We start from the raw sequence: 14,527 nt of genomic DNA, 5'->3' as shown, positions 1-14,527 counted from the left end.
TTGATGTCTATCATAATGAAGATTAACAGAAACTATTAAAATTTAGATTGACATTATATTTGATGTCTATCATAATGTTGATAAACAGAAACCTATTAAAATTAAGATTGACATTATATTTGATGTCTACCATATTGTAGATTAATAACAGAAACTATTAAAATTAAGATAGAAATTATATTTGATGTCTACCATAATGTAGATTAACAGAAACTATTAAAATTAAGATTGAAATTATATTTGATGTCTATCATAATGAAGATTAACAGAAACTATTAAAATTAAGAGTGAAATTATATTTGATGTCTACCATAATGTAGATTAACTGAAAACCATTAAATTTAGATTGACATTGTATTTAATGTCTATCATAATGCAGATTAACAGAAAACTATTAAAATTTAGAATTTGATGTCTATCATAATGTAGATTAACAAAAACCTATTAAAATTTAGAATTTGATGTCTATCATAATGTAGATTAACACTAACCTATTAAAATTTAGAATTTGATGTCTATCATAATGTAGATTAACACAAACCTATTAAAATTTAGAATTTGATGTCTATCGATTAACAGAAAACTATTTAAAACTCTATTTATATCACTTTTTGAAGTGACTGTGTACAGATTCGTAAGTGAGCCTCCTTTTATAGAATAGCATTCATAACAGTACCCTTTAGGACATTAGTAACCAAATTTAAATAATAGTACAATATCATGGAGTATAAATGTATTGCATGAAATATAGATTTTAGAATATAAACCAAATTTAAATAATAGTGCAATATCATGGAGTATAAATGTATTGCATTAAATGTAGATTTTAGAATATAAACCAAATATAAATAATAGTGCAATATCTAGGAGTATAAATGTATTGCATAAAATATAGATTAGAGAATATAAACCAAATATACATAATAGTGCAATATCATGGAGCATAAATGTATTGCATAAAATATAGATTAGAGCATATAAACTAAATGTAAATAATAGTGTAATATCATGGAGTATAAATGTATTGCATAAAATATAGATTTGAGAATATAAACCAAATATAAATAATAGTGCAATATCATGGAGTATAAATGTATTACATAAAATATAGATTTTAGAATATAAACCAAATATAAATAATAGTGCAATATTATTAAGTAAATGAATTGCATAAAATATAGATTTACGAATTAAACCAAATATAAATAATAGTGCAATATTATTAAGTAAATGTATTGCATAAAATATAGATTTACGAATATAAACCAAATATAAAGAGATCTAGGATTAGGCTCATTGATTTCTTTCATCTAGCTAGAAAGAGGAACGGGGGGGGGGTAAAAGAATATTTTAGCATTGTAAATATCTATGTTCTCATTCTGATGCATGTAAAAGAAAAAAAATACAAAGACTTAAATTGATTTTTGAATCAAATGCATGTTATAAAAATATTATTGGGAAAAGTTAAAACTGAAAAAAAAATTTAAATGTTTTTAATCTATATTTATTGCATAATGTGGCATTTATCAGAAATTTACAATTGACTTATTTAATTCATATCTATTATTTATAATTCATATTTTCCTTCAATCCTATTCATGGACCAGCTGATTCTAATATATTTTGCAAAGACAAGTAAATTGGATCTGCGACCTGCGTATTTTACGCAAAAAAAAATCCACATTTATTCCTCGCAGAATATAAACCGCCTAGTTCTCAACGTTGTCTGGTTTCTTCCATGAATCCTCTAAATTCTGAGCCTCCCACTAGTTCAGTAGTTCTCCGTCCTTCTAAACGTACCTCCTCTACGTCATGTGTTATATTAGCATTGAATTAAAATGCTAAAAAAATACAAAAACAAAAACATAAATAAAGGAGACTATGTATAGTTTTCCTTGGTATAATTTTACAAATGTATTGAATTTTTTTAAGGATAATGCGTTTTTTCATTTCTAAAAGCTTTCTGAAAAATTGTAATGTATTTTAATTCTTTATGAAGACATTGAGTTGTATCTCATCTAGCTGTGTAAGTGTTGGATCATAAATCTTTAAAGTTTGTTTATTTAACATGTAATTGTGAAAACTATGATGAAACCTAATCTACCAAAAATCGGAGTGCTTTGTAATATAAAAGATAGAAGGATCCATCATCAAATATTGAAAGCTTGAAAGCTTTGTCTGATCAAGTATGCATTAGATATCAATGATTTTGTTTCTTAAAACTGTTTATTGCCAGTTTGTTTAAACAAAACTAAAGTGAAATATTTGAGTTTTAAATCCTTTAAAATCAGTTTAAAAATTTTATACATTGAGAAATAACTTTTCGCATGGAATCTATTTTAAAATATATATTTATTCTTTTATTAAGATATAATTTGTTTTATTAATTTCATCATTATTAAAGATATCTATAATATTCATAATTTCAATCTTCTTCAAAGTTTTGATTTGGGATATAGTTTATTTATTATTGTCGAAAGTTGATGAATCCAGAAGGAATTAAAAGTTATAAACTCCAGAGTTATTTTTTCATAAGTTTTAAAAATTAATAAGCTCCAAACCGTGATTTACCCAAATGTACAAAGTTATATTTTTAAATGTGAATGTTTTTTAATTCAAGTTGAGAAAAGAAACCGTCTGCATACTTTTCTTTAGAATAGTTAAGGCTACATGTTTTTTTAACAAAAACTTAAATATTAAACCACTACACTTGCGTCCCCTGTCATCGGAAATTAGGAAATATAGAAAACAAAATCGAAATAAAACTTATTTTTACTGTTTAAAAATTACAATTTTATGTTTATCTATAACCTAAATATCTAGTTGTCTGTAGTAAAACGATCAAGGGCTTATACAGAAATAAATGTAGAGGGGGCCAAAAATTATTTCCCCCCCCCCCTAAGAGCTTCTACGGGGGGGGGGGGGGAATTTGAACCGTAAATTCATAACATTTGGCTTCTTGGATACTTTAAAGGTACTTTACAGTCCAATTACCAAGGACTACTTTATCTCTACATCAGACAAAACTAGCAGTAAAAAAACAGCAAAAAAATGTTTTTAATACTCATCACTCTTCAGTTTCAGATTAGAAAAGTGAGATAGCTCTGAAGTCTAAGTTAGGGGCACTGCCCCCTTGCCCCCCCCCCGTATACGCCCTTGAAAACGGTTCTGTGTGATTAGATTATTTTTATGATTAGAGACACTAACTTGACCTACATGGGAATATAATTATTGTGATAATAAGCATAATAATGTGAATAGTAATTAATGGCCTCGTTCTAATAATATACAAGAATATACATACAGGGTGTCCCACGAAACATGACAGTTGGTGAATAGTTTTGAATGTCTTCTTTCATATACTGTATTAGATATTGAAGACTTTTTGTGCAGTTTATTTAGTTAAAAAGTCTGTTATTAAAATATATTTTACTTTTAAATCAATTTTACTATAATACGACTGTCATATACTATTTTTCATTAGTCTCTTTACTATCAGACGACTTAAAAATCATGGAAGAAGACATTTCAGACAATTCACCAACTGTTATGCTTCATGGGGCACCCTGTAGTACATATTGTAAATGTATTCATGGGACACCCTGTAGTACATATTGTAAATGTATTCATGGGACACCCTGTAGTACATATTGTAAATGTATTCATATGTAAATATTGAATTAATCGTAAGTGCTCTTAATCTATAAATATTAGCTCAGGTGGCTCTTTAAAACATACGGTGAAACATTTAATTGTACTTGTTTGTTTGTTTGAATGTATGATCATAACTCAGGAACCCCTGGACCGATCTGCATCAAATTTTGATTGGGAAACTAGGTAAAACAATGGAAATTTTCTAATATAATATGAGTAGGTTGACTTTTTTAGGAAAAACGCTAGGCAGAGCTGGGTTTCCAAGCTACTTACCTAATTAAACTGGAATAATACTGACCCATGATTCCCAACCTATACATCTACAACGGGATATAATGTTACTTAACTGTCCCATGAGATAATAAAGTAAACAAACAAACAAACAGACTTTTTATGGAAATAATCAATATTTTATTTTTTTACAGTTTAATTTTCAGCTTGAACGTTTTTTGGATAGTACAGTCAAACCTGAAAACTATAGAATGTGAAGATGAAATTAATGCAATACTGAAGTGCATTTGATGTGGTTACAAAGCAAATAGCTTTACTAGAATGCTATTAAATTACTTATTAAGTGAAATGGGTCTATTTACAATGCACAATTGCTGTGCCTCATGTTTATTGGATTATTTAAAGTCGTAAATTAAGTCTAAAAGTCGACTTCCTATTCCACAGTTTTCTGGTTATCACTGTAATAAACAAGCAAACAGACAGATAGATAGACAAAACTTATTGAACATTGATAGATGTAAGAGATCAATTTGAAAATTATATCTCAGAGAATATATGAAATAAATCTGCAAGGATATGGAGAATATTATTTTCTTGATGCTGACGTCTTTCCTCTCTCTTGTTCTTTTTATATAATAAAACTTTATTCTTTCGGAAAACCAATATTGTAAATGGTTAAATACATTTTTTTTTTAATCTTGGAGCACATTTGTTCATTTGTTATTTCTCAAGTAAAAAAATATACTAACTCTGGTCCAACGTAAAAAATGAATTTATCCTAAATAAGCTTCTTCTGTTTCATTATTGTAAAGTATAAAGTCTAAAATTGTAAAAATGTTCTGCTGTAAAAATAAATATTTCTTTAATACCGTTTTATTGAAAAAGAGGAAACATAAAATCTTAAAAAACTTAATTAACCCAGTAATAAAAGGTTTATTGTTTCAATAGCAATAAAAAAAGGAAATCACGAAAACGTTTTTTTAATTTGGAAAATACAAATTATTCTTGGAATAAAATGCAAGAAATCTTGAAATTTTAAGAAAAATGTCAACTCATGGGAATCAACCAACCTACCTCTTCTCCTCTTTCTCCAATATTTCTGAGGATAATATTAGATCTTCTAATTCCAGGTATTAGGGTTGGATGCATCTTCAATAATTCTCAAATATTTTATTCAGTGTTTTTTTCTGATTTAAAACAAGATTATCTTTCTTAAAATTAATCATTTAAGGACTAATATGAAATAATATCTTGGTTGCACTTGCACACAAATTATTTATTTCTCAATTGTTGAAATAATTAAAACCCTCTTCATGCACATCTCTAAATCCAAGAACCCTATTCCACAAACTAATCTAATTCCAGGAATCCTATTCCACAAACTACTCTAATTCCAGGAATCCTATTCCACAAACTACTCTAATTCCAGGAATCCTATTCCACAAACTACTCTAATTCCAGGAACCCTATTCCACAAACTAATCTAATTCCAAGAACCCTATTCCACAAACTAATCTAATTCCAAGAACCCTATTCCACAAGCTACTCTAATTCCAGGAATCCCATTTATAAACTACTCTAATTCCAGGAACCCTATTCCACAAACTACTCTAATTCCAAGAACCCTATTCCACAAGCTACTCTAATTCCAGGAATCTTATTTCATAAACTACTCTAATTCCAGGAACCTTATTCCACAAACTACTTTAATTCCAGGAATCCTATTCCACAAACTAATCTAATTCCAAGAACCCTATTCCACAACTACTCTAATTCCAGGAACCCTATTCCATTAACTACTCTAATTCCAAAAACCCTGTTCTACTAACTAATCTAATTCCAGGAATCCTATTCCACAAACTACTCTAATTCCAGGAATCCTATTCCACAAGTTAATCTACTTCCAAAAACCCTATTCTACAAACAAATCTAATTCCAGGAATCCTATTCCACAAACAACTCTGAGAAAACAGAACTGGAGTCAAAACAAAGGTATAAAAAAAGAAAACTTTAAAACTCTAATACAAAAATAAATTTTCATCTTTGCTTGAAACTTTTAAGAGCTTTAATACAGAGGAAATGGTTATTCTCATTTAATCTTTTACAGATTCCAAACCCTTCTATATTTTGAAAATTGTGAAATTTTTGATATTTTAATATATTTTTTTAGCAATTTATTATTTTTGAATTTTTAATCTTATAAATTGGATACAGTTGATACAGCAAGTTATGATTTGATTCTATTTCTTGTTCTTGTTTCTTTCCTTCTTCCTTTTTCTCTTTTCAGCTTCTGTTGACTGTCCCTGATTCTGATAATTTTGAAAAAAAAATTTGTAAAACCAGAACTTTTTGGGACACTCTGTTCAATTGTAATTTCTATCCTAAGCTGGAATGCCTGACTTAACAACAAGCTGATCAGACTTGAAGGTTAAGTCAGGGTTAAATCAGCATTCAACACATATTCATAGCATATTTTCTTTATGTTCAAATGGTGTCTCCATTCGCCAATGGGATAAATTGATGGTGTAAAGCTTATCATTAGAGAGTTCCCTTCCATTTTCCTGTTCAAATTTCTTTTTTCTTCTTGTTTGTATGCGTCTGCAATATTACTTTAAATTCAATGTATACGCCTAGAGGTCATAAAAATGGCGCCCACAACATTTGTTCACCAAGAAATCAATTCCAAATGATTTTTGTGACAAATAGGTAGGGTTGAGGTGTAGGAGTTGGAATTTTGAAGTAGGTCAGGAAGGGAGGGTATCGAGAGACTTCCATAGCATAGAAAATCCCTACTTTCCTCCAATTTTTAAGTGTTTCCAACTCTGTGGAATTTAAGGTTTTTTTCCCATTGGAGTTGGACCTCATTACAAAATGGGGAGTTGTTGGCTTTGTGGCTCAGAATGATACATTTTCAAAAGTAGTCCGGTCTTCATAGTCGTCTGGGCGTTGCAGCTGGTAGAGTAAAAAACAGGCATCATAGTGCATGTTTATCAACCTCTCAGGATTCTTCTTTCTATGTTTCTGTATTTCTTGTTACTGGCGAGCTGTACTGTTTGTGTTTAAGGTTTGGGGTGCAGCCAGGTTTTAATTTGGCACAGCAATCCCCGGCTGAATAGAGGCTCCGGCTACTTAGACGGGAGCACTGAATTTCCTGTCCTAACCATGCCGATGCCAGCTCGCAATTAATATTTTAATATTTAAAGGGGATAGATGTTGTAATTTCAAGCAACAACCGATTCACAACAGTACCTTTTATCTTATCAATAATGTGGAGGTTGAAATGCAGTGGAAATGCGCAAATAATTTTTGTTGGAAAAAATTCACAATTCAAAATAATTATCAATTGAGTATAAATCTACATTCGTAGTCAGCCTTAGAATTAAAATCCATCATCGGCTTGTAGACGGGTGAATACTATACATATACATCCTAGCTCTATTTTGAATTAAGAAACTAGTAAGTTTAGGATCAAAATAATTAGTTTTTAATATTATAAACATGCATTTCCAATTTATGCTTGATCTGGCTTTTAAGGGCACTGTTGTGAATCGGACATGCCACTAAAAAAACAAAGGGTTACTAGAAACTACATCTATAGCACCTTTAAATTTTTGGAAAATCTCTGAATTGAATATTACAATATTTCAATTGTTTAAAAATAAATTTGTTTCAATTTTGCCCAGGACCTGTAGCCTTCAACCTTGAATCTTCTCATTCTACAACATTAAACCATCTACTCAAAACTACAAAAACCAACAACATTCAAAGAAACAACAGCTACCTTAGGAGTAGAACCAGCCACAGGGGAAGAAACAACAGCAACAACCAGATAGATACTGCTAGTAACTACAGTTTATCATCCAGTAACTACAATGTAACAGCCAGTAACTACAATGTAACAGATAGTAAATACAGTTTGACAGCCAGCCTCTACAGTTTAACAGATAACAGTACAGATGAACTGATGCATGTACTCAACTTAAATACAGATTCAATGAGGTGAATAAATGCTAACTATCTATAAATATAAAGTTGTAATCTCTGTTTGTTTGTTTGTTTGGTTGTTCGATTATAACTCAGGAACTCCTGGACCGATTTGTTTCAAATTTTGATTGGGGAACTCAAGAGAGCCACGGGAATGTTCTGAGATTGATTTTGATATTCTAAGTTAGTTTCCTGGTAAAAATCGACCAAGTGCGGGTAAACGGTGGTCATCTACCTGACATACAGGTACTCCATCTACCTGACATAAAGTTACTCCATCTACCTGACTTACAGGTACTCCATCTACCTGACATAAAGTTACTCCATCTACCTGACATACAGGTACTCCATATACCTGATATACAGGTACTCCATCTATCTGACATACAGGTACTCCATCTACCTGACATACAGGTACTCCATATATCTGACATACAGGTACTTTATAGACCTTACATACAGGTACTCCATCTACCTGACATAAAGGTACTCCATCCACCTGACATAAAGGTACTCCATATACTTGACATACAGTTACTTAATAGACCTGACATACAGGTACTCCATCTACCTGACAGAAAGGTACTTCATCTTCCTGACATACAGGTAGTTTATTTACACAATATACAGGTACTTCATCTACATGAAATACAGGTACTCAATCTACATGACATACATGTACTCCATCTACCTGACTTACATGCACTTCATCTACCTGACATACAGGTACTCCATCTACCTGACTTACATGCACTTCATATACATGAATTATAAGTACTCTAACATAAATTTTCCTTACATTGAGTATTTTATAATATTTCCACTTTGTTCTGTTCACACTTCAGGCTACAGTGCAGAGTGTAGACCAATTTAGTTTTTTTATATCTTACAATTTAAATTCTTGTATTTTGGTAAAGTCCTCTGAATTGATTTTATTTCCAACATAAAATATTGAATTTGAAATTTATTATGAAACTGGGGTTCTTATTTTATACATATTCTACAGGAAAGAATTAGATCAAGGAAATTAATACTTATAGGAAACAGTGTTGAATTACAAAACAGTGATGTTACATCACGTTCTTATAATTTTGTAATAATCCGTCATGGAAACTTTCATGTTGGACTATTCTTTAGTTTAAATAATTATATAAAGTTGCAAAAGAGATCAAAATAAACTTTATCGTAATTATATTTAAATTCTGAAAATGAAATAAAAAGCACAAAATGTAGATCACCAGAATATTAAAATAAAATATTCAAGAAAGAAGAATTTATTCCCTAAAGATTATATGTCATATGGTTTTTAGAGTTTAAAGAAATAAGAATAAGGAGTTGATATTTTCCAGGCAATCTTCAAATACAATTCTTGACACTGTAATCTGTCAAGATTACACAAAATAATATTGAAAATCTTGATATTTTTAGAGTAATCTACTAACGTCTAACACAATTCTATATTTATAATTTGTCAAGATAACAAAAATTAATATTGAAAATCTTGCAAATATAGAAAGAGAAAAAAATGAGTTATAAAAATTCATCTCAGCATTAAAATTTTGCAGTGTTCTGTCTCCTTTTATATCGATGGAAGGTAATTACAAACTAGAATAAGATATTTGAAGCAATTATAAATCATTATATCTTAAATTGAAGAAGTATAATCTTGATTTTCTTGTGTTGTAGAGCTTGGCACAAGACCATGGCTGATTCTGGTGATTGGAATGATGGGAAAGGAATGTGGAAGTAATATATTTTCATTTATAATTTATTTTCTATTTTAAACCATTTAAATTAGAAGGAATCTGAAATTCTTAAAATTTAACGATCTCAAGGTTAAATTGGTACTTATGCCTTAGGTTTAGTCTTTAAAAGGCATATTTTACGATTTGGCAAAGAAAGAAACTATTTAACAGTTGCCGGGAAGCATGAACAGGACACATTACAGTACAGTCGTCTCTGAAGTCTCATCCTTTGTGGATATCCCTGTAAAACTGAATGAAAAAATGCATTTTTTTAGAATATTTGTTGATTGTTTTTAAACCTTTCCTAATCTGCCAACACAATACAATTTATACATCCATGTAACCATGTTTATTAATTAATGTAAAAATCACGGAATAAAGTTGGGAAACTATCTGATTAAACTATCTGACAATGCTGATCAGTAAATGTATACATTATAACAATTTTTACCTTGTTCACCTTAATTCCAATGTCTTGGAAAGTTTAATGTTAAAGAATTACTCGTGCAAATATATTTGACAAGATTCAGACTTTGATATTACATTCTTGAAAGATTTATATTTGGAAGTAAGATTTGTATTTTTAGATTTATAATGGAAGTTGTGAGAAACAGGAAGAAACCAACATCTTCAAGATCTAGTAGAACAGATCAGGATATTGAGATACTGGCTAAGGAGGAGGGGGAGTTGAATTATCTCCAGGTGAAGGAGGAGAAGAAAGAGGCGGAGGAGAAAACAATACAATTTAATAAAGAAAAAGATAAAAATATGAAGGATACTAAAATGTTCAGAATGGAATATGAAACCAAACACAATCATTTACAAAATAAAACTACTCTAAACCCTGATGATACTCTTCTTGAGCTTCAACCCTATCAACCAACTGATCAATGGACCAGGAGAGAAAACTTCCATCAAAGACTGCAAAGACATGAAACCTCAATCCTGGTTCAGCATAGACATCAGAAAATCCAGGTGTGCAGATCAACTGAAGATTATGAATACAAGAGCAAAAGACAAGAAGAAGATGAGAAACTGATTCAAAGAATAGAAGAAGAAGAAAGATTGCTTAGACTCAGAGAAAATGAAGAAAATAATTTCCGACGAAGAGAGGATGAAGCAATGATTCATGAACTAATGGATGAAATCAATCAAGCAAATGAGAATGAAGATGGTGGTCAAGTGATGAATAGGAATGAGCTTGAACTGCTGATAAGGTTGAGGAGTGAAGAAGATATGAAGATGCTATTGAACCAGGAGAGTTGATATTTAGATCATAATCTTAGAGTTTTTAAAACCGATAATTAGAAAATTAATCAGAGGCTAAAACTTTTGATTGTGTTACATCTTTTACACGTCGGCTAAACTCCATTTTCCATATCAATGTACATTAACATTTAAAGTTTTTCTGAAAATTTACAAGATTTCCACCAATCTATAGTTCAGAACTGATTCAGATACTGATTAAGAAAAAATTCAGATACTAATTCAGACGTTTAATGAGTATTTAAATTCCGAAAAAGATTTTATGATAAATGTTGAGTTCAGGAGAGAATAGAAGAGTTAGATATTCTTCAACAGTTTAGAAGACGTGAAGAATTGGAGTCACGTTATACATGGCTAAACAGGGATACACAGATGGATAATTTATTCATTTCTGTTTTACACTTTTAATTTTTACTTTAGACCTCTTTTTATATATTTTTTTTTATTTGCTAGATTTTTTAATTGATTATATTTGTCATTGATTATCTGAGGCTCTTCCAATATTTTGATTTAGAATAAGTCTAATCTAAATTTTCAATGTTCTGTATCTCCAGGGAGGATATAAGATATAAACGTTCTATCTCTGAGTATGGAAGAGACTGTGATGAGTTTAGAGTAGGGATGGATGAGCAGGCATATATTGAACTCCAGGTATATTCATATTTAGAGGATATATTACAATCTAGTTTATAATATTGAACTCCAGGTATATACATATATAGAGGATATATTACAATCCAGTTTATGATATTGAACTCCAGGTATATACATATTTAGAGGATATATTACAATCCAGTTTATATTATTGAACTCCAGGTATATTCATATCTAGAGGATATATTACAGTCTAGTTTATGATATTGAACTCCAGGTATATACATATTTAGAGGATATATTACAATCCAGTTTATAATATTGAACTCCAGGTATATTCATATTTAGAGGATATATTACAATCTAGTTTATGATATTTAACTCCAGGTATATTCATATTTAGAGGATATATTACTGCAGTCTACTAAATACTGGAATCAGATTAAAATTCATGTCACATACTTGAAAACTTTTCAAAGTTTAATTGAATATAAAATATCCAATAAATCTCATTAAGTTACGAGTTGCTTTTCGAAATACTAGCGGCTTACATCACTATGCTTGGCTTTCCTTGCAAAACAAATTTAACATTTTTTTCAAAACCAATTACTGAGTCATAACAGTCACATTATTTTGAAATTTACATCATTACATGCAATACAGTTTCCATTGTAATTTTGTAAGATAACACAAAATCTAAAACTAAATTTATAATCCTGTATAATAATATCTCGTGATAAGTCTGTATTCATGGAAACAAAGCGCAGAGTTAGGAAAAATAAGCCTAGAAACTAAACTTTAAATCGTGAAACTTTTTACATAATTTATCTAAAACAGGAAAATTTAGGAAATAAACTAGTTATAGACAAGCACGCAAACTGGCTTAAATAACAAAAAGATTAAATGAAAGTAATTTTTTTATTTTTAGGATCTGGATTTATTGGATGACAATGGATATCAGATTATTTAATGAATAAACATGTGAGTGGATATATTATTCCTCTGTAAGAAATGGACCGAAATATGGATACAAAACTTTGATAGAATACAAGAATGGATATCATGCCTAGGTGCCTGTAATAAATTGAGTTAATTGTAGAAACAGAACTTCCAATAGAATATAAGATTGGATATCAGAGCTTAAATTGGAGATAAAAAAGCTGTAATAGATTACATATTTACCATTTCTATAATAAATTTAATGAAATATGAAATTGTTAATTAGAAAAGGTGAGTATTGAACAGTACAAAACTTATGAAGACAGAAAATTACACGCATTTATAGTTTAAGAGTCTAGGTACAAAATAATGATTTGTTGGCTGTCCAAATATTTGAGAAATAGTAAATAATTGTGTACACTGTACACTGTACATATCTTTTGATTTGTACACATTTTGTGTGAGAAAATGTATAGACAAATCAGTGTACAGAATTTTATAAAAATTGCTTGATTTTTGGTTTAAATAAACTGCTAGCAACTTGGATTTAAGAAACAAAATAACAAAAATATTTGAATTCATATTTTACATAATAAGCTCATTTTCTAAATATTAAAGGGAGTGTTCGCGAAAAATGAAAGGGGGTATAGGCTTAATGCGATAAAAAAGCGCTTTTGATTGCTACTAATCTTACTTCTATCTGTTGTGTCTATAAGGAGAAAATTGTTAAAAACGACTCACACCGAAGAACGCAGCGCCCATACAAATTCGGAAAGATGCAACATTCAACTCGGATCGTATACAAATCAATTTCATTCCCAACAAATCATTCAGATATTACAAACAATAGTCATCGGTTATTTTTCGACGCATTCATATATAGTTAATATTTCATAATATTTTTGATTTTGTTTTTTTTAGATTAATTTTCGCTGGCGCTGGATTTTCGAACATTCCTGGAAAATATGAAAATGTCGTCTTCATTATCAAAAATCCTCGAAACAGGAAAAAATGTAACTCTCAGATCATGAAAAATACAAAATATTATGAAATATCAACTATTTACGAATGCGTTGAAAAATAATCGATGACTATTGTTTGTAATATCTGAATGATTTGTTGGGAATTAAATAGATTTTTTACGATTCGAGTTGAATGTTGCATCTTTCCGAATTTGTATAAACACTACGTTCTTCGGTGTGAGTCGTTTTTAACAATTTTTTCCTAATAGACGCAACAGATAGAAGTAAGATTAGTAGCGATCAAAAGCGCTCTTTTATCGCATTGAGCCTATACCCCCTTTCATTTTTCGCGAACACTCCCTTTAAAGGAATTCAGTCTTTTACACAAAACTCAAATAGCCTAATATCTTCGCAACCTGATGGTGTAAACCTTTGATATTTTAAACTTAGATTATTTGAACTGAGAATAATTATAGTTTGAAATATCTTAGCTAAGACATTGGGTTGCACAGCTGTAGGTATTATAACATCTGAGTTTGTGGCAAAGACTGAATTCCTTTCCTAAATAGACGCTGACTATACGTGAAATCCAAACTGTCTGTACTCTTAACATCCACTTTTTTTATGCCCTGGATTTGAAAACTAAAAATCACTCGTTTTTAACTTCTGTCTTAAAGAAGTATTTAGAAAAATCCTGAAATATTTTCACGCAAGAACCTGTATATTTCAAGGTGTTCCCCTCATTACTAATGTAAATTATTTGTGATAAATGTTCCATAAAAAATTAGAAATGTTTGATATAATAAAGTTAATTTTTATAAATATCATGTTGTTATATATTTCTCATTAACGCATAGTTTTTGTGAATAAATTTGTAAGGATTTCTTGTTTCTTGTAAATTATGTAAATCCTTTTTATCTTCAGTGAGTGGAATAGGAAGACGACATTAAAGCAATGATTAAGTCTATTTTATTTTGTTACAAAGCAAATAGTTCCTTTTAAAATCCCTTTTTAACTAAAATGGGTCAGTGTGCACGGTACAATTGCTGTTTATCATTGGCTTTGGACTATTTGAAGTCAGAACTTAAGTCTGAAAGTCGTCTTCCTATTCCAGAGATTTATGGTTCTCATAGGAAGTTCATAATTTGTTGA

General features: G+C 29.8%; 2 protein-coding genes across 2 annotated transcripts; both read left to right on the top strand.

Moving 5' to 3' along the window:
• The first annotated feature begins 4,868 nt into the window (after window positions 1–4,868).
• On the top strand, window positions 4,869–7,888 carry LOC111712281 (myb-like protein B). Its single transcript, XM_023486852.1, has 3 exons — window positions 4,869–5,015; window positions 5,825–5,877; window positions 7,569–7,888. Exons 1-3 carry the CDS (start codon window positions 4,930–4,932, stop codon window positions 7,886–7,888), a joined length of 459 nt encoding a protein of 152 aa, XP_023342620.1. The 5' UTR covers window positions 4,869–4,929.
• A 237-nt stretch (window positions 7,889–8,125) lies between these two features.
• On the top strand, window positions 8,126–12,947 carry LOC111712277 (golgin subfamily A member 6-like protein 4). The gene is made up of 6 exons (XM_023486849.1): window positions 8,126–8,283; window positions 9,556–9,615; window positions 10,202–10,871; window positions 11,163–11,242; window positions 11,435–11,531; window positions 12,403–12,947. Exons 2-6 carry the CDS (start codon window positions 9,572–9,574, stop codon window positions 12,442–12,444), a joined length of 933 nt encoding a protein of 310 aa, XP_023342617.1. The 5' UTR covers window positions 8,126–8,283; window positions 9,556–9,571; the 3' UTR covers window positions 12,445–12,947.
• The last annotated feature ends 1,580 nt before the right edge of the window (window positions 12,948–14,527 follow it).

The sequence above is a fragment of the Eurytemora carolleeae genome, unplaced genomic scaffold (assembly GCF_000591075.1).
Source record: "Eurytemora carolleeae unplaced genomic scaffold, Eaff_2.0 scaffold884, whole genome shotgun sequence".
In the NCBI taxonomy this organism is placed as follows: Eukaryota; Metazoa; Arthropoda; class Copepoda; order Calanoida; family Temoridae; genus Eurytemora; species Eurytemora carolleeae.
This window is presented reverse-complemented; position numbering and strand designations above follow the sequence as displayed.